General features: G+C 38.4%; 1 protein-coding gene across 1 annotated transcript in view; it reads right to left on the reverse strand.

Moving 5' to 3' along the window:
- DNAH7 (dynein axonemal heavy chain 7) overlaps nt 1-26713 on the reverse strand; it is a 332081-nt gene that overhangs the window by 27464 nt on the left and 277904 nt on the right. The window contains exons 57-61 of the mRNA XM_030802541.1: nt 25023-25223; nt 17627-17788; nt 8505-8690; nt 6562-6699; nt 2378-2608 (exon numbers count right to left, since the gene is read on the reverse strand). Coding sequence (XP_030658401.1) covers nt 2378-2608; nt 6562-6699; nt 8505-8690; nt 17627-17788; nt 25023-25223 — 918 coding nt within the window. The remainder of the gene's footprint in view (nt 1-2377; nt 2609-6561; nt 6700-8504; nt 8691-17626; nt 17789-25022; nt 25224-26713) is intronic.

Here is a 26713-nt window from a genome sequence, read left to right on the forward strand (position 1 = left end):
TGGGCTCAAACAATCCTCCCAACTCAGCCTCCCAAAGTTCTGGTATTACAGGTGTGAGCCACTGCACTAGGCCAGCAACTCCATCTTGGATGCCAATCTGCCATGTTGGCATCTCATTAACCCCTGTGCTGAGAATGCCTTTAAGATTTCTACTTTATCCACTGTAACCACAAATCCTGCCCTTAGGTCAAAACAACCTTGACATTAAACCCTGCTATTGGGCAGATTCACATAGCATTATTGCCTTTCCCTGAGGGATTGTCTTCAGTTGTCCTACACATTCCTTCCCTATGATGCATCAGCCCTGGGTCTAGGGGGTAAAGGTGTTAGGACCCACCATCTCCTCTCACGGCTGCCTGGACATTATGACTTCTGTTCATAAGTCACTATTAAATGTTCCTTTCTGAGAAACTGAATTTGTTCAGCTTCTTTCTTTGGTCTCTCAGTTTCTCGGCCTTTGTGGATAGGTTTCCATAGACCTGCTTGCCGCCGAAAAATGCTCATCAGTACTACCAAAATATTTGAGATAATTTATACATTTCATTTTCAAATATAATCAACGTGATGCAGACTCTGAAATTTATCTCCAGCTTTGACTTCCCTCTTGAACTCTAAAGGAGGTATCTAACAACTCGATCTCCCCATTGAGTCTACCAGGCATTTCAAAATTAATATGACCAAAATATAATTCTTGATTTTCTACATCAAATCTGTTCCTTGCCCAGACTTTCCACTTGCTTAGGCCAAACATCTAGGAATTATCATTGACTACTCTCTTGCTCACACACACATCAATTTTCAGCCAGGGTAGTAGACTCCTCTTTCAGTAATAACTCATAAGCAGCCACCTCCCTCTGCCTCCAATGCTACTACAAGAGACCAGTTCAGCTGGATTTCTCAATCATATCATTGGTCTCTGTCTGTACTGCTGTTTCCCCGTAATCCTTTCAGCAGTGGTTACAGTAAACTTTTAAAAATGTAAAATGGGTCATTTCACTTCAGTGCTTAAAACCCTCTGAAGCCTCCTCTTTATATTTATACTTTAAAATCAAATAAAACAAAATTTAAGACCCTAACTATGGCTAACACCATCACGATCCAGCCTCTGGCGTCTTCTCTCTAGTATTAGGGTCTGTCTCGTGCTCACTCCACTCTAGCCAATCAGCCTTCCTACTTGTGTTCCTGGACCAGGCCCAGCTTGTTTTCTCTTGGCTTTACACTTGTGTTATACCCTCTGCCTGAAATGCTCTTCCCTGAAACATTCCATGGATTGCCCCTCAACATAATTTAGGTCTCTCTCCAAGAGTCATTCCTCAGAGGGACCTGACCCAACCTAAGAGAGCTTCTCACCCATCATTCTCTACTCCCTAATCTTGTTTAATTTTTCTCCATAAAACTTACCACTTACCAAAATTTATATGTATTTGTTTATTTCTATTTTGACACAGGGTCTCACTCTGTTGCCTGGCCTGGGTAGGATCGTAGCTTACTGCAGCCTTAACCTCCCAGTCTCCAGCGATCCTCCTGTCTCAGCCTCCTGAGTAGCATACACCACCATGCCCAGCATTTTTTTTGTTTTTTCAGAAGAGACAAGGTCTTGCTGTGTTGCCAAGGAAGTTCTCAAACTCCTGAGCTCAAGCAATCCTCCCACCTTGGCCTCCCAAAGTACTAGGATTACAGGTATAAGCCACCACACTTGGCCAGTTTCTCAGTTTGCCTCCCTCACTAAAATTTGAGCTTGGGCCAGGAGTTGGTGGCTCACACCTATAATCCCTGCACTTTGGGAGGCCAAGGCAGGAGTATCACTTGAGCCCAGGAGTTCAAAACCAGCCTGAGCAGGGTGGCGAGACCCCATCTCTCTAAAAAAATAAAATAAAAATAAAATAAAATAAATTAAAATAAAACAAAATAGCCAGGCTGGGTGGCTCACACCTCTAATCTAAGCTACTCAGGAAGGTTAGGCAAATTAATCCCTTGAGCCCAGGGGTTCACGGCTGCAGTGAGCTGTAATCACATCACTATACTCTAGCCTGGGTGACAGAGTGAAAACCCATCTCTAAAAAAATAATAATAATAAATGAAAAAATGTGCTTTATGAGGGCAAGGGCTCATTCCTTACCACATTGTGTCTCCTTAGCATATATCCAATCCAGGGTCCTATCCCTATCTAACATCCTCTATACTTATTTCCCTGTTTATTAACTCTCATTCCCAGAATTCTATAAGCTCCTCAAGGGCAAGAATTATTTTCTAATCTTATCTATCCCTAGAACCCAAAACAGTGCTTACACAGTATTTGTGCTAAACAAATATTTGCTAAATAAATGAAGGCTATATATAATTTAATGGGTTTTTTTTTTGGTGTTTTTCACCTTACCTTGATTGCTTTTTGAATATTTATGCACGAATCTCTTATGGTCTTCAGTAACTTATTGAACCGTCCCATCTCTTGGACAAGTACAGTGTTCATGCTCTGAGTGTAAGTTGTTGGGTATCTCCTCATGGCAGCCTCGATGTCGAAGTTGTTTGGAAGTTTGCCCAAGATGTCACTAGCGACCTCATTCACTACTTCATCTGATGATTTTGCACCAGCACCTGCTGAACGAGACTATGAAGAATCCAAACTATAACTCAAAAATCCTCATAAAGGTCTAAGAATAGCTGAATAGGAAAAATCCTAAGGTAAATCTTTATAAGAAAGAACATTGCTCTCTATTTTATCCATGATCCCTCTCCACACAAGATTTATTAAAGTGATGATAACAGGCAGGAGGATGGATTTTCAAGGGAAAACTATTGTTAGAGAGGAGGAATAAGGGCATGTAATGTGTTCAGAGGCAAAAGAGGATCTGGAGAAAGCAAAGAAGCTGTATGCTTGGCTGCCTGGGTACAGGGGGAGTTGCGGATGCTGCAGATAGTGGAAGAAAAAGCATTGCACTGGTGGAGTGGCCAAGCGATGCTGGGCATTAAAACCCAGAAGGGGGAAATCTCATCTTGCTTTGAGAAAGCATGCCACAAAATATATTTGCTAATAACTCTCGTGTCTACTGGTTGCCAAAAGCAGAGATATAGTTTCTCCTTGAACCAGGAGAGCAAAGAAAATAAGCTCATCTCCTCTAAGCAGCTGGAAGAGTTATGGAGGAAAGACAGACTTTAGTGATTCACGTTGGAAGTAAGAAAGGAGAATTTCAGTTTCATTTTTGTTTTTTATATTTATGGTGGCATTGTGTAAATGAATCTATATTTTCTGAAAAAAAATTAAATCCTCAGAACAAATGAATATGGGGTGTGTGCTGAAAGAAAACAAGTACTATTAGAATATAAATAAATATATCTCATGTTTTACCAGTCTGAGGAAATTGTGTTTAGTCTTCTTTTAGATTTTGTTCCCTGGTTTCTATACTATAAATATTAATATGCTCAAAATTGATTCTGAAAATATTAACTTTATTTTCTTTTTTAAATATTAATTATTTTTACCTAAGTTTCTATTGTGACTTTTGTTTTTTTTGAGATGGAGTCTCACTCTGTTGCCCAGGCTGGAGTGCAGTGGCATGATTTCCGTTCGCTGCAACCTCTGCCTCCCGGGTTCAAGCACTTCTCCTGCCTTGGTCTCCCAAATAGCTGGGATTATAGGGGCCTGCTACCACACCTGGCTAATTTTTGTATTTTTAGTAGAGATGGTGTTTCACCATGTTGGCCAGGATGGTCTCGAACTCCTGGCCTCAGATGATCCGCCTGCCTCGGCCTCCCAAAGTGCTGGGATTATAGGCGTGAGCCACCGCACCCGGCCTCTACTGTGATTTTAACACTACTTACCACATACCACCATAATATCGTATACAGTTACACAATAAAATAATTAAATGTTGGTACATTTTAATTATGTGCTATTAAAAAAGAGATATGCTCATATAATAATCCTTTATTATGATTCCATAGTACCGGGTTTACAACAAAATATAAAAACAAATCATAGAGAATGAAAAGTGAGTATCTGGCTAAAACTAATGAAATATCTAATTCCATTATATTTAAAGAATCATATGCTGATTTCCAGTAGTATTTTGGTGTGCATAAAAGGCAGCAAAAACTCATTAAAATATTCCCATATTCTAACAAGAGCTGTGCCCCTGCAAAAAAAAAAAAAACAAATCCAGGTCTATAGTTCTTCAAAGAACGTAAAAAAAAAATTTAGTAACACAAACATTCCCCTTACCTATTTCTCACACACAAAGATCACATGATTAGAGTGATAGGTTTTTGAAAGTAATATCCAACTGATACTGATAATTAAGAGCAATTGGGTTCTATTTATTTATAATTATTTATCTTAGCTTTTTCCTCTTTACTGTCTTTCTTTAGAGTTATCACAAATAGCATCTGGAATCTTCTAAGGGTTATTTTCCTCTTAAAGATAAGTGGAATTCATTTTCAGAGACATCAGAAAGTTTAACCTTTTCAGAGATCCTAGACTATTATCTAGTTTTATAATATTCTAAGTTGAAACAATTTTTCTATTCTAAATAGTGTGTGGCAGTTAACCACAAGCAAAGGAGCTCTGCACAAGCAAACTTCTTAGCTCTGATAGCTTCCTCTTTTATTTTTTCCAAGATAAATTAGTTAAATACAAAAAGTCTTGTCATCATTAACTTGCTCTCCAAGCTCTGCAGTTCTGGTCTCTTTACCTCTGAATTGTGATAAACCCAATCTAGAATCACTGAACTACTGCTTACCCATTCCTATAATTGTATTTGCCAATCTGAGTTTGAGGATTGAAAGAGAAAAGATACCCCTTGTGTATTTAAACTTATTTGTTTGGTTCGGAGTCATTTTCTGTTAGAATGACCCCACTGTTTCAGTATTCTGTAATGTGACACACCCCATCAAGTTTAAGGAAAGCCAAAAGACACTGTTAATGTCCTGTTGTCAGACTGTTGTGTATTACATGCAATCTAATGCTCCTAAAGAGCTACTCATTCATGTTTGCACATACACTTTTATGCCCAGGCAATAACTGATTTTAGTGCTATCAATATCTAAAATGGATGTAAAAATAGTCTTTGTTCCTTTTCCCTTATTAGAAAATGTCATAGTAGAGTAGACCAGAGATAGGAGTTCCATGGACTCTTCCATTATTCCATTATGCTATTACTAATGAATAGTCCACATTATCCTTCTAATTTTTAGCTTTTTAAGAATCTCTGGTTATCTGCCTTCTAGTTCTCATCCCACTTTCAGAATCTGGAAAGAGAATATAGCATAGTGGTTTAGAACACAAGATTCTGGAGCCAAACTGGTAGGAGCCAGACCGCTTGGTTTTGAGTCCTAATTTGAAATCGTACAGGCTGACTTTGGGCAAACTACTTAATCTTTCTGTGCCTCACTTTTCTCACTGTAAAATGGGAATAGCAATAGTTAGACCCTACTTCATAGGACTGTCATTAGCATTACATTGTTATACATAATAGCACTTAGAACAACACTAGTACAGAGTAAGCACTATACAAAAGTATTAACTGTTGTCATTTTTACTCTGAGATGCCATAAAAAGATCAGTTACAATTCAGTTAATAGGATAATTTGCTTGACTGATTATTCTTCCTTAATTCATCAAAAGTTTACTGAATCATTATGGGAACTCTTGCCATTTGGACTAATTTCCTTTCAAAAACAAATTAAATTAACAACTGAGCATATCTTCTAAAGGAATAACAATACAAGATAGCTTCCTCTTTTATTTTTTCCAAGATAAATTAGTTACATACAAAAAGTCTTGTCATCATTAACTTGCTCTCCAAGCTCTGTAGTTCTGGTCTCTTTACCTCTGAATTGTGATAAACCCAATCTATGTCTTAATAGACAAGCAAGATTAGCAAATGTTTTTCATTAAAATGTACTGACCTGTGCTCATGGCAGCTAAATTCTGGTGTCTTTGCAGATTGCTTTCCCACACCCCAATGCGCTTATGCGCTCTCCAGGAGAGCTGCGTCTATGAATTCTTCTCCTATACTTTTAAATTTATTTTGTACTTACTATTGCAATTATATTTTAAATGTTATACTAATATAAATCCGATAAAATATGAGTGTGAATGAAACTGTGTCCATGTAAATCAGTTTAAATATTCTGGAACAGCTGTTGAAATACTAGGGGACTGGAAAATAAAATAGGTAAAACTTTAGATGAATTCTCTCATCAAACTGCTTCCCAAGCATCTTTGAAATTCTTCTTCCTCTTTAAAGAAATTTAAAAGGGACATGATGTATGATGTATTTAGGTAGGGCAAGAAAGGCAAAATGAAATTCCTAGAAGCAGAATGATACTTAAAGAATATGCCTTGGTTCCCAAAAAAAGATTGATGAAAAAAAAAAAAAAACATACGTTCATGTACTTGGTGTTCAAATCCTTATTTAAGTTATGTATGTATTTTTGTCTTTTCCTTTAAATGTTTCTCCACTTGAACAGAATTGTGTAAGGAAGCCTGTTCGGTGCTGGCACACGTGCCTGGGGAGCATCCTTCCTAGGCCTCAGAAGCCAGCTCCTATACAGATCACACACCTGTGTAAGAAGAATGTTATTAAACAGCAGCTGAGTTTCTGACTGATCCTTAGTGATATCTGCATTGGCATTCATCCCAAAGATTTCTGGTGCTGGGGTCAGTGGCAGAGTCTTTGTGTATTCAATGTAGCTTTTGTGCTGCAGAGGTGAATAACAAGAAGTCAGGAGGTTAGAAATCAATTACTTTCTAGAACTTTTCACAGAAAAGAGGCAGTTTTCAATACTCAAGTTATTGACTGGATAGGCCTGTGACACTGAACATTGAGTGCTTTCACTTTCTTTCAGCCTGGGCCAAAGTTTAAAAACAAATATGAACAGCCAGGCACAGTGGCTCACGCCTGTAATCCCAGCACTTTGGGAGGCCGAGGTGGGTGGAGTACTTGAGGTCGGGAGTTTGAGACCAGCCTGACCAACATGGAGAAACCCCATCTCTACTAAAAATCCAAAATTAGTCGGGCCTGGTGGCACACGCCTGTGATCCCAGCTACTCAGGAGGCTGAGACAGGAGAATCACTTGAACCCAGGAGACAGAGGTTGCGGTTAGCCGAGATTGCGCCATTACACTCCAGCCTGGGCAAGAAGAGTGAAATTCCGTCTCGAGGAAAAAAAAAGAACATATTTACAGAGAAAAAGAAAATGTACCATTCAATTGGAATGGGTTTTTTAATGGCGGGAGGGGAATCCTGGTAACTTCATTTAGAAATTACCTACAGAGAAATCTTTGTGTCATATTTTGCTGATGATTATTCTTAATTTATCACAATAAAAATATTTTTTTCTGATTTACTCTGATTCTGTTTACTCTTACTGTAAAAAATTCACCCAATTCAAAAAAGTAAAAATTATTTAAAATTCTGTTATTCTGAGATAATCACCATTAACATTACACTTCTTTTTATGCATACACACATATTTTATACTTTGTTTAAATGGACTTCTATTAAAATTTCATACCTTCCTTGATGCTCATATAATCATATACAAACATCCACACACACACATGGCAAAGGGGGTTTGGTCATGGATGGCTTTACGATTTAGGTCCCTTTACAAACACCTTACTTCATCTTGCTTTTTTCTCACTTGGCAATTCATCATTGGAGATCTTGTTACCCCAGCTCCCATGTTGACTTGCTGTACCCAATCAGGGACCTAAGCATTGGGAGTGATTTTTCCCTTTATCTATACCAACATCTGCCCTTGGCTAGCATTAATCCTAGTGGAAGATGAGGTTAGGGTTGGGGGGTTACAGTATGTGTTTCTGTTGCTTGTGTTTAACTTTCAATATATGCCCTTTGACTTCTGGGAATAAAATGAGAACCAACTTGATTGTCCTAGCAATCTCTAGAAATCCAGTGTGATCATCAGAAGGCAGTGGACAGGACTGGAGAAGAGCAGAAGGGAATCTTGGTCTTGTGCTGCAGGTGGTTCTGTGTCTCGCTGCCACCTTCTTACCTGTGTGGCCTTGGGCAAATTATTCTACTGTAATGAACCTGCTTTCTCATTTGTAAAAGGGATAAAATAATAATACCAATGTTAATTTGATGCTCTAGTGAGATAATTACTTGTAACTGGCTTCCAAATAATTATAAATATTAACTACTACTGCTAATAATATTTTGCTAATACCATCTCTTATGTATTTCCATTTTAATTGGGGACAATGTCTTTTTAGCCAAAGGACTGAGTTTATGATGACAGAACTTCAGGTCACTGAAAAAGCGTGAGCCACGTTTCTGATACTTCTTACATTACAGAGAACAGGAAACCCCTAACTCCACCTATAGCATGAGCTTTGTTTTATCCCTATATGACTGAAGAAAGCACAGACAAGGGTAACAAAATAACAAGGCCTGCAGCAAAATCACCATTTAAAAAATATCACCACCACCAAAATAATTTCATGTCTTACTGCTTTTAGTTTTTTTGAAGGGCATACTTACATCACCAGAAGGAGGAACAAAATAGATGCCACTTGAGTCGAACTTATAGTCTGAATTTTCAACTAATTCGGGATTGAAGAATTTGTTTAGGATGCTGCGGAGCGTGCGCCGGTCCCAGTCATCGGTCACTCTGCCTCCATAATTGCATTCGCCAGTCATGTACCGCAGAGCCTCATACGGCAGTTCCTAAAATAGAGAGCACGTGTCGGTCAACCAGTTGTCAGGAGCATGTTATACAGAACCATGTTTCTTGTTTTTTCCTATTATTAAATTAAACATCTTACAAAAAGTTTGCATTAACACAACTTCCCTTCATATGCTTCCCTGCTAATTGTTGCCATTTTTCCCAGGGCTGTTCACTTCTTTTCTGGCTTTTTATTTCCATCCAGTCAATGCTGAGAATGGAGCTCCTCTATTAACTTGTGAATTTATTGTCTATTCAGCCAAAATTATTTCAACACCTACTATGTGCCAGATACAAATGAATTAGATCATAATGTCATCTATGAAAACTTTGCACAGCTGAGTGACATGCAAAGCAGATACAGTATAATTCAGAGGGCGGGGAACGTGGCTCACAACTGTAATCCCAGCACTTTGAGAGGCCAAGGCGGGAGAATCACTTGAGCCCAATAATTTGAGAACAGCCTGGGCAACATGGGGAGACCCTGTCCCTACCAAAAAAAAAAAAAAATTAACCAGGTATAGTAGTACATGCCTATAGTCCCAGCTAGGGACACGGCTGAGGTAGGAGGATCGAAGCTGCAGTGAACAATAATCATGCCACTACTCTCCAGCCTGGGTGACAGAGCAAGACCCTGTATGAAAAAAATATATATACATATATATATATATATAAAATAAAACTCAGAGATCAGCAGTGTTACTTTACCACCTTTCAATATCCATATATATTTGACAATTTGAATCATATATATATATATATATATATATATATATATATATATATACACAATTGTACACATTTTTTTTTTTTTTTGAGACTGAGTTTCATTCTTGTTGCCCAGGCTGGAGTGCAATGGCACGATCTCAGCTCACTGCAACCTCCACCTCCTGGGTTCAAGCGTTTCTCCTGCCTCAGCCTCCCGAGTAGCTGGGACTACAGGCGTGTGCCACCACGCCCAGCTAATTTTTTATATTTTTAGTAGAGATGGGGTTTCACCATGTTAGCCAGGATGATCTCGATCCTGACCTCATGATCCGCCTGCCTTGGCCTCCCAAAGTGCTGGGATTACAGGTGTTGAGCTACCGCTCCCAGCCAGACTGTACACTTTTTTTTCACAAATTCTTACATGATTTCTTTTACAATTTCATAAAACATTCTTTGAAAATACCATTTTCATAACTGTTTTTTAATATTAAACACTTTCGTTGCTTCTAATTTTCAATGTGCTGAATTATGTTCATTAAATATACATTTCTTAAAATGTCTAATGATTCTTCAGTCTAGATTCCTGAAAAGGAAATTACTATTTTCTTTCCAAAGAAAGAAGCTTATAAAAAGCAATTTATAAACATTACCAGTCTGCTTTTCCAAAAAGCTGAAGCATTTGTAGCAGCCAGTTTTAAAATCTTTGCTAATATGGTAGGTCGATAATATTATTTTAATTTGCATTTCTAGAACAATAGTGAGGTCCACAATTATGTCATATGTTTGATAACATTTGTTGTTCTTTTTAAACTAGCCTCCTATCTATTTTTCCTATTAAAGTTTTGTAGGTTTTTTTTGTTTGTTTTTTGAGTCAGAGTCTTGCTCTGTCACCCAGGCTGGAGTACAGTGGTGTGATCAGGGCTCACTGTCTCCACCTCCAGGGTTAAAGAGATCCTCCTACCTCAGCCTCTCTAGTAGCTGAGACTACAGGCATATGCCACCATGCCCGGCTAGTTTTTGTATTTTATATAATGGTGGGGTTTCACCATGTTGCCCAGGCTGACCTCGAACTCCCAGGCTCTGGCAATCCACTGCCTCAGCCTCCCAAAGTGCTGGGATTACAGGCATGAACCACTGCACCCTGCCCTATTAAAGTTTTTATAGTACTTCTTTGTATATACTCTTTTATAAACTGACTTTGATTTTTCAAACTAAGAAGAAATATTTTTTCTACTTAGTTTTAAAAATTATTTTATTATGTTCTTTAGTGTATAGAATTTTTAATGTTTATGAATGCAATGGTGTTGATTTTTCACATTGCAATTTATTTTATCCTGAGCATAAATACTCACACACCCACAAGCAGTACAGAAAATTCTATTTCTCACTGCTCTCAAGAAAACAGAGTATTATCATTTAGGAAAATAATTGACAATAAAGCAATATAATTATTTTTAATTTTGATTTTGACATTGGCACTCTCAAAATTCTTATTCACCATTTGTATTTCTTATTTTATAAATTATTCACTCTGATCTTTTATATGTTTTCCTAATTTAAATGATTATCTTCTTTTTCTTATTCAAAAGCTCTTTGTAAAAATTGAATCAGTCTTTCAGATAAAATTTTAAATATTTTATCCATTTATCTTTTACTTCTATGATGTTTTAGTTTAATATAGAAATATTTAAAAATATTTTATGCTAGGCCAGGTGTGGTGGCTCACACTTGTAATCCCAGCGCTTTGGGAGGCTGAGGCAGGTAGATCACTGGAGGTCAGGAGTTTGATACCAGCCTGGCCAACATAGTGAAACCCCATCTCTACTAAAAATACAAAAATTAGCTGGATGTGATGGCAAGCACCTGTAACCCCAGCTACTCAGGAGGCTGAGGCATGAGAATCACTTGAACCTGGGAGGCAGAGGTTGCAGTGAGCCGAGATCGTGCCATTGCACTCCAGCCTTGGCAACAGGGCAAGACTCTATCTCAAAATATATATATATATCTCAAAAAATATATATTTTTATACTAAAATATAGTAATCTCTTGAGAATTTTTTCATCATTTTTGTGCTTTCTATGTCCTCCTTACAGTTACCTACTAAAATCTAAAGCACATAGATCCGACATTCTAGTGATCCCACTTCGAGCAATCCTTTCAAGCAGAAACAGCAGCACTAGGGTAAGAAGTCGTGATTAGAGAGGGGAAATTTATTGAATTAGATGCTGGAAATTATAAGACTTGTTATTTGGTAGAACTAGAACTTAAGGCAGTGAATTTAGGAGAACACGTGTCAGTGACAAAGCCCTTGTGAAAAAAACAAATCAAATCAGGAAGAATTGCAGAATATTTACGTGCTTCCAACTGCAAATGCGAGCGGAGTTTGATGAGATACACACACTGCCTGGGCTTGCGCTGTTGACAGGCCCTCACGCCAGAAAAATGAAGTACAATAAGAAAATGAAATACAATAAGAAAGCTCAATGCAAATCAAATAAGTAGTAAATGAGGTAGAGGTGGATCAGCTAGCCCCTGAGAAGGCTTTGTGACGTAGACATAGACGAGATGTGGAGGAGGAGAATTTCATAAGGGTTAAACTTGGCCAACATGCCCCTGAGAGTCCATGAGGTAAATGCTACCTGTTGTTTCTCTCAGAAGCTTGGTCAAATCCAGGGCCAATTAAATTGAGGAGTGTTTTCCCCAGGGGTGGGTGGGTTGGTGGGCATGTAGATTACTAAACTTTCTAGAGATAGTGGCAGTCGGCTCCTTGGATTGTTTCCCTGTTCCTTGTTACAAGAGGGTTGAGACAATTAGCAGCGGGACAGAGTAGCTGAAAACAGGGCTTGAAGTCAACAACTAGTATTCATGGTTATATAAGAAGTTCATTTTAACCTTAACTAGCAAAACACAAAAAGAAAAGAACATCTTAAGTATCAAAAAGGGGAAATGCTGTGTAAGTGGTCATTAAAACGAAGATCTCTATCTACTTTGAAAGTTATCCACAACATATGTAGGTAAGAAAAAGTAAGCTGAAGATAAATATGTGCACTATAATAATGTTTTTGAGAAAAAATTAGGTGTGTATTGTGTTTATATATGTGTATCTATATATGCACAGGAAAATGTCCAGGCGCATATGCCCCAGGATGTGAAAATGGTTGCCTTGGGTATCAGGGTCAGAATGAGGGGTGAGAGGTGGGTCTTATACACACACACACACACACACACACACACACACACACGCACCCCTACCAAAACAAGAATGACAAAGCAATTGCCCATCTGCCAAGTAGATAATATATATCAACCTAAATTTTCTTTTTACACTTTAAATTTCTTCTATTTAGTCTTTTTTGATCCAACAGAAATTACATATGAAGAATCTACTTTAGCAAATAACCAATTATTCTAACTTCATTTATCGAATACCTCTTCCATTTTCTAATGTCGATTGTTCAAGAAGGAGTGCATTAGGCTTAATAATATCAAAGGGAGCTATGAATCCACATTCCACAAAGGATCCCTCTTTAACTCATGATGAAGTATACGTGACTCAAGAATAGCAGTTTTGTCAAGTTTGCAATACAGTTACTATGCTGGAGGAATGTGAAGCACTTGCCGACTTGTCATTTAATAGAAGGACCCACTTTGGTCAGTGAAACATGTCATTTAAAGATTCTTGAAGAAAGTGAAATAGCTCATACTTGTACCACATAATTATTTATCATTTTTTATTTAATACATTTAAATATCATATTCTTTCACTGTAAATGAACTAAAAGAAACACAGAAAAACATGTGTAAATTAGCCATTTTTTTCCAAAAAAAACCTGTATTATTTCTGCAAAGTCCTGAAAGTTAGATGGAATTCAGCATTTAAAAAGACACACCACTTTTGAAATTACTGTTGCAAATCCAGCAGGCACTTAATTTATTCTCTCCAGCATTTAATGGGATGAACTATTTTTGATACTTTATTTACTCAGCTTGCTCGCTCCTGCTTTTTTTCCTAGCTGCACCATCTGCCCTCCACGTCTTCTGTTCTCTCTCCTACCATTGCGTTTTGGTGCTCACCAACACATAATCTTTGTTCTCTTCTTTTTCTACAGCACAAGGCCTCCCCTTTAAATCTCATCTATTTTCAGCCTTCTCCTAACACTTGAATAATTTATAAATCTCTATTTTGTGCTCTCTCTTCCCTTGAGTTTTGTATCTATATGCCAAGAGCCTAAAATACATTTTTACCTGGATATCCACTCACCCATCTGCTCTATACCTATTAATGCCTGGTTCTATTCCCTGTCTGGATTAATGAATGAAATCATCACCAGTCCACACCAGAAAACTCACATCAACAAGGCTTCTCCCTCTCCCTTTATCATTTCAATCACTCCCCCTACATATCCACTGTATCTCTACCATGTTCCCTAATCTTGCTCAAATGATTTCGTTTAGACTCTTACCGTTATCTGCCTGGGTTATCATGATAGTCTCCTGTATTACTTTCCTGTGACACCAACAGGTGGCTTAAAATGATAGAAATTTATTTTCTAACAGTGCTGGAGCCTAAAAGTCTGAAATCAAGGGACTGGCAGGCCACACTCTCTCTCAAGCCTCTATAAGGATCTTTCCCAGCCTCCTCTAGTTGTAGCTCCAGGTGTTCCTTGGCTTGTGGCAGCACAACTCCAATCTCTGCCTCTGTCTTCACATGGCTGCCTTCCCTCTCTGTGTGTGTTCAGATTTCTCTTTTTATAATGACACTAGTCATATTAGATAAACGGCCCACCCTACTCCCAAATGACCACATTTTAACTTAACTAATTACACTCACAACGACCCCATCCCAAAATAATGTCACATTCTGAATTACCATGGATTAAGACTTCAACATGTCTTTTACAGGGACACAATTCAACTCCTAGTATCTCCTAAAACCAGCCTGCCAGCGAAGTCTCTCTAATCCGCCCTCCATTCTGTTGCAAGAGTGATCTTTCTAAAAGGCAAAAATAGTCTCCAAAAAACACACCAATAACAATAGAATAACCACCAAATTAGTTGGCATGGCATAACATTCCAAATCACTCATAGTTAACCAGATTTTTTCACTGATTTGTACTTTTTTTTTTTTTAAGACTATTTCTAAAGAACAGTTTTAGGTTCACAGCAAAATGGGGCAAAAGGTATGGGGATTTCCCACATATTCCCTGTCCCTATACCTGCATAGCCTCCTCCAGTATCAACATCCATGACCAAAGTGGCACACATGTTACAAATGATGAGCCTATACTGACACATCATTCATTAGGACTCAAAGTCCACAGTTGACATTAGCGTTCACTCCTGGTGTTGTACATCCTATGGATTTGGACAGATTCATAATGCTGTGTATCTATCATTATAGTATCATATAGAATACTTTTGCTGCCCTAAATAAAAATCATCTGTGTTCTACCTATTCATTTTTCTTTCCTACCTAAGCCTTGGGAACCAATAATCATTTTACTGTCTCCACAATTTTGCCTTTTTCAGGATGTCATATAGTTGAAATCACAGACTACGTAGGCTTTTCAGACTGTACTCTCCCACTTAGCAATATGCATTTAAGTTTTCTCCATGTCATTTTATGGTTTAATAGCTTATTTCTTTTTAGCAAGGAATAATATCCCATTGTCTGAATGTATCACAGTTTATCCATTCACCTACTAAAGGACATCTTGGTTGCTTCCAAGTTTTGCCAATTATGAATAAAGCTTCTACACATCTATATGCAGGTTTTTTTGTGGACCTAAGTTTTCACCTGCACTGGGAAAACACAAAGGAGCATGATTGCTGGATCATATGGTAAAAGGATGTTTAGTTTTATAAGAAACTGCTAAAGGATCTTCCATAGTGGCTGTACCCAGACCAGCAATTAATGAGAGTTCCTGCTGCTCCACATCCTTGTTAGCATTTGGTGATGTCAATGTTCCAGATTTTGGTCATTCTAATAGATGTGTAATGGGCTCTCATCGTTTTAGTTTTTATTTCTCTGATGACATATAATGTGGACCATCTTTCATATGCTTATTTGTCATATTGTACATATTTATTAGTGAGATGTCTGTTAAGAATCTTTGACCCTTTTTTTTTTTTTTTTTTTTTTATGAGATGGAGTCTTGCTCTGTCACCCAGGCTGGAGTGCAGTGGCACGATCTTGGCTCATTGCAAGCCCCGCCTCCCAGGTTCACACCATTCTCCTGCCTTAGCCTCCCGAGTAGCTGGGACTACAGGCGTGTGCCATCACACCTGGCTGATTTTTTGTATTTTTAGTAGAGACGGGGTTTCACCGTGTTAGCCAGGATGATCTCGATCTCCTGACCTCGTGATCTGCCTGCCTTGGCCTCCCAAAGTGCTGGGATTACAGGCGTGAGCCACTGCACCTGGCCGACCCATTTTTAAACCAGGTATTTTGTTTCCTTATTGTTGAGTTTTAAGAGTTTGTTGGATATTTTGGATAAGAGTCCTTTTTCGGACATGTCTTTTGCAAACATTTTCTCTCAGTCTGTGTTTGTGTGTGTGTTTTATTTTATTTTATTTATTTATTTTTTTAAGACAGGGTCTTGTTTAGCTAGGACTTGTATTAGCCAGGACTTCTAGTACAATGACGAAAAACAGTAGTGAGAAAGGATATCATTACCTTGTTCCTGATCTTGGCGGGAAAGCTTCTAGTTTCTCACCATTTAAGTACAATTAGCTGTAGGTTTTTTGTATATTTGTTTAATCAAGTTAAGGATGCTCCCCTCCATTCCTAGTTTACTGAGAGCTTTTTTTTTTTTTTTTTTGGTTGTTGTTTTGTTTTGTTTTAAATCATGAATGAGTTGGATTTTTTCAGATTTTTTTCTGCATCTATTGATATGATCATGTGGTTTTTCTTCTTCAGCCTTCTAATTCATTAACCGAATTTGTAATGTTAAACCAGCCTCGCATACCTGCATACTTTTAACTGACTCTTCACTATATAATATTTTAAATTAGAATATACCCTACAAGTGTTCAGAACAAATTCCTAAATGGAAGAGCTTCTCATCCTTTTTTATTGTTTTTTGTTTTGAAAAGTGTAATTATAGCTCGAATACTTCCTCAGGCACTGTATCACTGCATTTTTGCTCCCTTATTAGTGTATTTTTTGGATAAATGTTACTACAAGAACAAAGCTCATTAAATTTATGATTCTTTGGAATGCTTTGTCAAATTTAGATGCTGCAGAATTGAAGGCTTTCTGAATTCATTCTATAGAATAAGAATTTGTCTGATGAAACACAGAAGCCCAAATAAAAGATTCTTCACACAAGTTTAGATACACCATCTGAACTCTCAGTATTTATTTTGTTCAGTTTCTTCTTTACTTTTATAGAGACAGAATGCAATGCCTTCCTGTTTGTAAGCCTTTTTAAAAAGTCATAATTTACTAAAAGTTTCAAAAACCAAAACTTTTTAATACTCAATTGATGAAATGATTTAGTTATAGATTTCAAACTAAATTTGAACAAAATTGCCAAAATTTAGAGGATTAACTTTCAGAAAAAGGCCTCATATTTTTATAGGACATTTGGGTTTATTTACCAAGTGCTTCTTCAAAGGTACAGGCATGTCGAAAATCCCATTGATAAGTAGCAAAGAGAGAAAGGGTACTGCCATGTTGCGTGTGTATGAGTACATCAGAATTGGAGAGGCTGAAATGTGGTTGATGTGACAACATTAGGCTGTTTGGCTTCTTTCCACAATCTACACCCCAGGTTAACACCAATGGCTTAAATAGATTTTTTTTTCTTCCTGACAAATGGTCCAAACTCTGGAATAATGGTACAACAACATTTCCCTAAAAATAAAGTCATACTCCACAAAGGAAGAAAATTGGTCTGTTTGTTTTTTACATTTTGGAAACTGGTTAATAGTCTTCTCAAGTCCTTTTCAAAATAAGTATAATATTATCTTTTTTTTGGATCTCCCTGTTTGTGTGTCAAAATAAATGATATATCATGGGTTTCTAATAGACAAACTGATGTCCTACTTAGTATAGCAGTTATAATATCCTGTTACAATAAAGTACTACTTAATAAGCTCTTGGAAACTACTCTCCTATTCATTTCATAAGAGTAGAAATTATTCAGAAGTGCCCACTTACTATAACACAGTTATAACATGATAAAGAACAACATAAGTAATGTCCTTGCTGTGATTTTTATGATACCTCATACTGGTTCAGGAACATGTGGAGCTGCTGTACACTGATTCTCAGATCAGTCTCATTGAACTCATAAGGAATATTCCACCCTAGGGGTCCAAATTTCCGTCTTTCTTGTACCAAAGCATGAAAGAAACACAGGCCATAAAGCAATTTCTTGAATTCCTCCTGTAATGAGAAGAAATGATGCCGCATCATTATTTTCTCCATATATTACATTATATTTACCATATTTTAAAATGATAGCAAATTTCTTTCATTTATAAATAGCATAGGGATATATTCATCCCAAATTATATCAGAATTAAGTATGTTTCTACAGCTTTTCAAGCAAAGTATGTCCATCTGTGTACACGTTCACATAGCTATGCACACGTAGCTGTGTACCCCAGGTTTTTAGAAATCATGGGGGGCTCATCTAACTTAACGCTGCATTACAGATTTTGGAGGTCCTTACTGAAGCATCATAAGGCAACACATAACAATTCCAATGTGTGCTCCCAGGTCACCATGGAGAAATGTCAAAGGAGATAATTCGAACTGATTAGAGGTCTCTAAAACCCACAAGGAGAATAGGAAACAGGGAAAATACAACTTGAAAGAGGATTTGCAAAGAGATTTCCTGGTAGGGAACAGCTGTTATGCTGGGAGTCCCCTTCCCCTACCCCCCACTAGGGAGGGTTGTGTGGGGTCTACCCTCTAAGTTCGAGTTAGTGAGAAGGAATTGATGGGGCCACCTGGAGAGCTGACATACGTCCCCCGCAGCTGGGGCAAGGTGGAAAGTAGGGAGAGGATGGTAAAAGTGAGGTCGCCACACTCCTCCAACAGTGGGCCCATCCAGTGGGAATCCCAAGGAGCAGACGGAGAGTGTGGGCTGAGAATGGGAGCTGGGGGTCATTTTAAAGGTGCCCTGGTTAAGAAGACTTCTGCCACAGGGTGAGGAAACCCCAAGGGTAAGAGCCTGTATGAGGGGAGTGCTGGAGAACCAGAAGCTGAGGAGGATTTGGAGTAGCCACCTTGAGTAGAGGCACTGCCAGAGGTGACAGAGTCACAGTCACAGGAGTCCAGCAGGGGAGCCTAAGGAGAACCCATGAAAACACTCACAAGAGATTTCACAAAAAGCTCAAGGGTCAGCTTTAAATGATTTGCCAAGTCCAGAGAGCTGTAGGCAATAGCAGCCCCCATCAGGAATTTCTGCCTCTCCCAGCCTTACCCTCACACACACTTGGAGCTGAGCAGTCCGCATCAGCAGCTATCAAGTGCAGGAGGAGTCACAAGAAGAAAGATGCCAACTCCATCTTCCCCCAAGGGCAGGAAGCCCACCAACTACAGGCCCAAGGTGAGACACTAGATTTTGAATAAAAGTTGAAGTAATGATCAATATATTACATTATACTTCTTGGTTTCTGAATCAAGGCTGGCTTTGCAATTTAAAATGACTACAGAACACTTTACTACCTAACAGTAACCAGAAAAGTCACAGAAATGACATTTTATACAAGAGCCGGGGAAGGGTTTCCCTCGTAGAATAAATTTGAAAGGGAGAGTGGGAGACAAAAAAAAGTAGAATAAATTTAACCACAGAGATAGTTAAACATGCTGGGCTAATTCTGGACTATTTTCAATATATTAGAGAATTGAGCAAATCAGTAAATGTGCTGATGTGTTGAAAGCCAGGCTTCTCATTGCAGAAGAAGGGACATACAAATATGGAATGAGGAAAAGCAAAAAAGATATCTGAGAAGAGTGACTGAAATTGGAGGTATCTGTACGAATTCATCACTTTTTTTTTTTTTTTTTTGAGACTGAGTCTCGCTCTGTCGCCCAGGCTGGAGTGCAGTGGCACGATCTCGGCTCACTGCAAGCTCCGCCTCCCGGGTTCACGCCATTCTCCTGCCTCAGCCTCTCCGAGTAGCTGGGACTACAGGCGCCCGCCAACACGCCCGGCTAATTTTTTGTATTTTTAGTAGAGACGGGGTTTCACCGTGGTCTCGATCTCCTGACCTTGTGATCCGCCCGCCTCAGCCTCCCAAAGTGCTGGGATTACAAGCGTGAGCCACCGCGCCCGGCAGAATTCATCGCTTCTAAAATACGTATGTAGTATTTATGTGCACATGAACTTGTCTGCATGTATGTGTATGTATATTTGTATATTTGCATGTATGTGTGCATGTATATTTGTGTATGTGTGTACATGTATATACTTCCAAGTTCTCTCCACTGAAAGAGTCAAGAAAATACAGACAGATAATGCAGTAGCAAAAAGCTCCTCTAACACCCAAACCATGCTCTCTAATGCCATTCTCCATTAAAAAGGAAACGGGATTCTTCAGAAAAATGGCTGATTCCAGGGCTGGGGCAAGATAGGTACACCATGAGCCTAGAACATCTTATGCCAGAAATTAAGAGGTACTACTGCTACTAATCATCAGATAATAGAATTTTTTAAAAAATATGGAACCTATACCAAGTACAGAGGAAGCAGTTTGAAGGAGCCCTAATTGACCAACTCTGGAACAATCTGAGTACCAAAAGACTCAAGTATAGCAATGAAAATACTTAATGTACCATTGAGGGGAAAAAAAGCCTAGGAATTCATAGTTCATGCCAATTAATAGATAAACAAATGGCGGAGAAGGGAGAACTGTTGCTTGTAGTAGAGTGCCAAATGTCGAATGTGGAAGGGAGCACTCAGGTGGGAAATAATGTTTTTACAATCATCACAGGAATAACTGGATCAGGTAAGAATCATCAATGATTACTAAGTCTGGGTTGGGGCTGGATTTTGATGAGGAATGGGATATTTTCATGGTGCTAAACTATCTCCCCCAGGGACTGATTATTCATGGCAAAGGGGAAAGCAGTTATTATACAGTGAGGAAATAGGGCAATACTTTGTCTCAGTGATCAGAATTAGTATCATCAATGAGGGACAAATGGCATCATGTGCCTCCAGATGTGATCTCTGAGCATACAACATCACCTATGGAATATCTTGGCTAAGAATGAATCACCTGAATCTAATTATGAGAAAACATTAAAAAAAAAACCCAAAATGAGAAATTTATTAAAAAACAGAGAGGAAGTCCTAGACAGAGTAAACAGGCAAGAGAAAAAATAAAAGACATCCAAATAGAAAAAGAAGACAAACTATCTCTCTTTGCTGACAATATGATTCCATACCGAGAAAACACCAAAGACTCTGCCAAAAGACTCTTAGAACTGATAAATGAATTCAGTAAAGTTTCAGAATACAAAATCAATGTACAAAAATGAGCAGCATTTCCATACACCAATAATGTTCAAGCTGAAAGCCAAATCAAGGACACAATCCCATTTATAATAGCTGCCTCCCACCCCACACAATACCTAAGAATACATTTAACTAAAGAGGTGAAAAATCTCTACAAGGAGAACCATAAAACACTGCTGAAAGAAATCACAAGTGACTCAAACAAATGGAAAAACACTCCATGCTCATGGACTAGAAGAATCAATACTGTTAAAATGGCCATACACCCCAAAGCAATATACACATTCAACACCATTCCTATCAAACTATCAATGTCATTTTTCATAGAATTAGAAAAAACTAATTCTACAACTCATAAAGAACCAAAAACAGCTTGAATAGCCAAAGCAATCCTAAGCAAAAAGAACAATACCAGAGTCATCATATTACCCAACTTTAAATTATATTACAAGGCTACAGTAACCAAAACAGCATGGTACTGGTTAAAAAAAAAAAGAAGGAAAAAGAAAAAGAAAAACAGATACATAGACCAATGGAAGAGAATAGAGAACCCAGAAATAAAGCTGCACACCTACAGCCATCTGCTCTTTGACAAAGTTGACAAAAATAAGCAGTGGAGAAAAGACTCCCTATTCAATACATGTTACGGGTATAGCTGGCTAGCCATATGCAGAAGAATGAAACTGGATCCCTACATTTCACCATATTCAAAAATTAACTCAAAATGGATTAAAGACTTAAATGTAAAAACTCAAACTATAAAAATCCTGGAAGAAAACCGAGGAAATACCCTTCTCAAAACTGGCCTTGGAAAATAATTTTTGGCTAAGTCCTCAAAAGCAACAGCAACAAAAACAAAAATTGACAAGTGGGACTTAATTAAACTAAAGAGCTTCTGGAGAGCAAAAGAAACTATCAACAGAGTAAAAAGACAACCCTCAGAATGGGAGAAAATATTTGCAAACTATGAATCTGACAATGGTCTAATATCCAGAATCTATAAGGAACTTCAACAATTTAGCAAGCAATAAACAAATAACCCCATTAAAATGGGCAGAAGACATGAACAGACACTTCTTAAAAGAAGACATACAAGTGGCCAAGAAACATAAAAGAAAGTGCTCCACATCACTAATCATCAGAGAAATGCAAATCAAAACCACCATGAGATACCTTCTTATACCAGTCAGAATGGCTATTACTAAAAAGTCAAAACACAATGGATGCTGGTGAGGCTGCAGAGAAAAGGGAATGCTTACATACTGTTGGTAGGAACGTAAATTAATTTATCCACTGTGGAAAGCAGTTTGGAGATTTCTTAAATAACTTAAAACAGAACTACCATTTCACCAAACAATCCCATTACTGTGTGTATATCCAGAGAAGATAAATCATTCTACTCAAAAGACACATGAACTCGTATGTTCTCAGCACTAATTGCAATAGCAAAGACAAGGAATCAACCTTAGCGTACATCAATGGTGGATTAGATTAAGAAAATGTAGTACTTATACACTGTGGCATACTATGCAGCCATAAAAAAGAATGAAGTCAGGCCCTTTGCAGCAACATGGATGCAGCTGCAGGCCATTATCCTAAGCTAGTTAATGCAGGAGCAGAAAACCAAATACTGCATCTTCTCACTTATAAGTAGGAGCTAAACATTGGGTAAACACAGACATAAAGAAGGAAACAATAGGCCAGGTGCAGTGGCTCATGCCTGTAATCCCAGCACTTTGGGAGGCCAAGGAGGGTGGACCACTTAGGTCAGGTGTTTGAGACCAGCCTGGCCAACATGGTGAAACCCTGTCTCTACCAAAAAATACAAAAATTAGCCAGGTGTGGTGGTGTGCATGTGTAGTCCCATCTACTCCTGAGGCTGAGGTGGGACAATCGTTTGAGCCCAAGAGGTGGAGCTTGCAGTGAGCTGTGATGGAGCCACTGCACTCCAACCTGGGTAATAGAGTGAGACCCTGTCTCCAAAAAAAAAAAAAAAAAAAAAAAAAAGGAACAATAGATACTGGAGACTACTAAAGGGAAAGGGAGTGAGGGGGCAAGGGCTGAAAAACTGTTGGGTACCATGATCACTGCCTGGGTGACAGGATCATTCATATCCCAGACTTCAGCATCACTCAATATACCCATGTATATGGGTATATGTATCCTGTAATTGTATCCCCTGAATCTAAAATAAAAGTTGAAAGTACAAAAAAAAATTACACACACACACACACCCACACACACATACATAAAAAAACAGGGGGAGATGACTTCTTCAGAGATATCAATGTCATAAAAGACAAAGAAAGGATAGGGAAATGTGCCAGATTAAAAGAGACAAAAGAGGCGAGGCAATTAAGTATAATACTGAATACTAGAACAATGCTGTCACGGACGGGAAAACGCTTTAATGGACATTACTGCAGCAACTGACAAAACTGAAACACAAATGATAGATTAAATAACAGTGTATCCTTCTTAAACTTATTAAAAGTAATAACTGTACCAGAATAAGATATATCCCTATTCTTACAAAATTTACACCAAAAAAAGTAATGATAAAGGGCCATGATATATCTAACTTATCTAATTTACATGTACCTGATGTGGGGGCGGGGGAGGGACGGTGAAGGGAAGTGGGAGAGAGAGAGAGAGGAAACACAAATAATAAAGCAAAAGGAATAAAATATTAACAGGAGATGAATATGGGTAAAAAGGTGTAGGGATGTTCCTTGTACTATTGCTATTTATTCATTTAGAAATAGGGTCTTCTTGCTCTGTCACCCAGGCTGGAGTGCAGTGGGATGATCAAGGCTCACTGCAGCCTTAAACTCCTGGGCTCCAGCGATCCTCTCTCCTCAGCCTCTTCAGTAGCTGGGACTATAGGTGTGTGCCACCAGGCCTGGCTAATTTTTTATTTATTTATTTTTATAGAGCTAGGGGTCTCACTATGTTGTCCAGGCTGACCACAAACTCCTGGCCTCAAACAGTCCTCTTGCCTCAGCCTCCCAAGGCACTGGGATTACAGGTGTGAGCCATCATGCCTGGCCCTTGTACTATTTTTATACTTGCATTTTTTCTGTAAGATTAAAATTATTTTCAAATAAAAAGTTAAAACAAAAATTATGATGTGCTGCTTTGGCATTTAATGAGAATTTGGTTTTGGTTTGGGCTGGGTTTCATAAATTCCTGGACCTCCAATATAGGTGACTACTGCTGGAGAGACCTTTTGATCTAGAAGAAAGGGAGGGTTTGACTTAAATTTTGCAAAGAGGCTCTGTCTAGTTCATCATATGCAGAAATGCCCTCATCATCTGTCTGGGAGTAACCTGCTCTCTCTGGCCCTAATCAATGCAAAAGCTAGTCCTATGGCAGGTCTTAGAAGCTTAAGAGATGGTTTGACTTAGTTTTAAATATAGGCCCCCTTTTACTTTTTAGTACCCAAGACTTTTGTTTAATGAAAGTACTTCTTTATTTTGAATGTTTTCTTTTGATGTGCACTTAAAACAAATTCAGACATCAAGCGTGTGAGCTTTTTAATAGCAAAAACTTCTAAAGTTCATAACCCCTCTTAAAAAGAAACTGTTCCATTTTTAATTATGGCAAAACGCTGTGAAACAATTTTAGGTCACAGACATTCACGTACACAATTCTAATCATGAAAGCAGCGGGTGGTTTCCCTGCTTGCCTGGTGACGCTAAAAAAGACCCTTATGAGTCCCATCAATCAAGGAGTAAAATCATTTTGGCTCTCATTATAGTTATATGAAGGAAATGTTTTTATGTTTTAATTTAGAGACATGGCTCTAAATAGCACAAGGCTCAGTTAATATCCTGAAACAAGATTCTCCAACCTTGCAGATTTGTACTGGGAATGGCTTACAGCTGACTTTCTAAATAGAAAGCTACATTATTAATGACACCCCATAAGATCTCAGCTGAGCAGGAATGAGGCTGGTGCTAAAATTAAAATAAAATATTAATAAAATTGACTTCAGCACAGTCAATAATCAGTTATCAAAACCTACTGCACTGCGGTGCAGGAGGTCTATTTAATTTTTAGTTTTACTCAGTGCACACATCCATGATCACCAGGGGCCACTTGAACTGCTTTATAGGGCCGAGGTAACAAGACTTAACCATTACTAACAGGCTTTTTGCAGCTGCCAAAGAACTCCGGATCAGAGATCGGGTCCATGAGGTATGATCGAATGATATTAGCCCGTAAACCTTTTGGTGCTTCATTGGTCATTTTCACTCCATTCTGCAGTATCGACACAGGGAAATTTGGAGATGGGTAACTCGTCAGCCACATTCGGAAATCTGGATGTGTTGACTCTGGGCTTAACTCCTGTAAGAAAACAAATCAGATACAAAAGGGTAAATAAAACCCAAGAAAATCTCAAAAGCATACATATGAAGGATGAGTTGGAAGGGGGAGGAAGTATTTTTACAAAGTAGAAATGTAACTGCTGCAATTTTTAGCAAAAGCTTTAAAATCTGATTCTGCTCCTAAAACAATAATGCCTTGTTGAGAAGGCCCAGGGTGTTGTCATTCTCCTTGGTAACATTAATTCATATGACTATAAAGTTTACAAAAGTGCTATATAATTCAGAGTTGGTCAAAATAACTAAGACATTCCCAAAACTCTTGTATATGCACTGATGTTGCTGAAATATTTACAGAAATAATTCTCTGCCTCAGAGCTAGATTAAGACTAATCCATTTTTCTTGCTGTAGCCAGGTTGTGAGAACAAACAAGGCACTCAGATAAGTCAATATTAAACCAAGCAGAGATTAGATGAGAGAGAGAGAGAGTATTTTAAAGGTGAGAAAAACTAGGACAGTCTGAAACATCAAAACTTAGTACTAATCGCTAAATTTATTCAAGGGGATGGTCACACGCTAGGGTAACAAAACACTCAATTAGCACCATCGCAAGGCCGTATAGACACTAGGAAGAATTATCATGGACCTTTCCCTCCATTCCTGTCTAGTCCCACTTCCTACTGCTACCTCCCCCACTTGTCCATGTCAGTGGTATCTATGTTTCTTGAAATGGCAAATCTTTATTGGTAAAAAAAACCCTGAGCATTCCTATGGAGAAGGGGTGGATAAGGAAGGAGGCATATGTGTCTATATTTTTTAATAACAATATGGTGGGTGAAAGCACCATTCTTTTTCTCCTACCAGCTGCCCTATGGTCTAGTGACTTTAGTAACATGATTAATGGGACTCTGAGCCAATCCATCAGGGACAGATTTCTCTCTTACAGGACTCTGTGATGGGTATATATGATACAATTCAACAGGTCATGAGAACAGTCTAGAGACAGATGAACCATAAGCAGACAGGCACAAATATAAAACCTCTGATAGGCCAGGCATGATGGCTCACGCCTGTAATCCCAGCACTTTGGCAGGCCAAGGCAGGCGGATCACCTGAGATCAAGAGTTCGAGACCAGCCTGGCCAACATGGTGAAACCCTGTCTCTACTAAAAATACAAAAATTTAGCCGGCCATGGTGGCAGGCGCCTGTAATCCTAGCTACTTGGGAGGCGGAGGCACCAGAATCGCTTGAACCCAGGAGGTGGAGGTCGCAGTGAGCCAAAATCGTGCCACTGCACTCCAGCCTGGGTGACAGATTGAGACCTCATCTCAAAACAACAACAACAACAACAAACACCTCTGATATAAGGCATGAAGTATGAGGAAATGTTGTAAGGCAAATGATAAAAAGAATAGCTTTTCAGGCAGAAATTACATCAACTATGATGACCTATACTCTTGAGAAAATGTGCTGCACCAACAAAAGTGAAAGAAGTTCAAAAGGCTGGAGC

This window comes from Nomascus leucogenys, chromosome 22a (assembly GCF_006542625.1).
Source record: "Nomascus leucogenys isolate Asia chromosome 22a, Asia_NLE_v1, whole genome shotgun sequence".
In the NCBI taxonomy this organism is placed as follows: Eukaryota; Metazoa; Chordata; class Mammalia; order Primates; family Hylobatidae; genus Nomascus; species Nomascus leucogenys.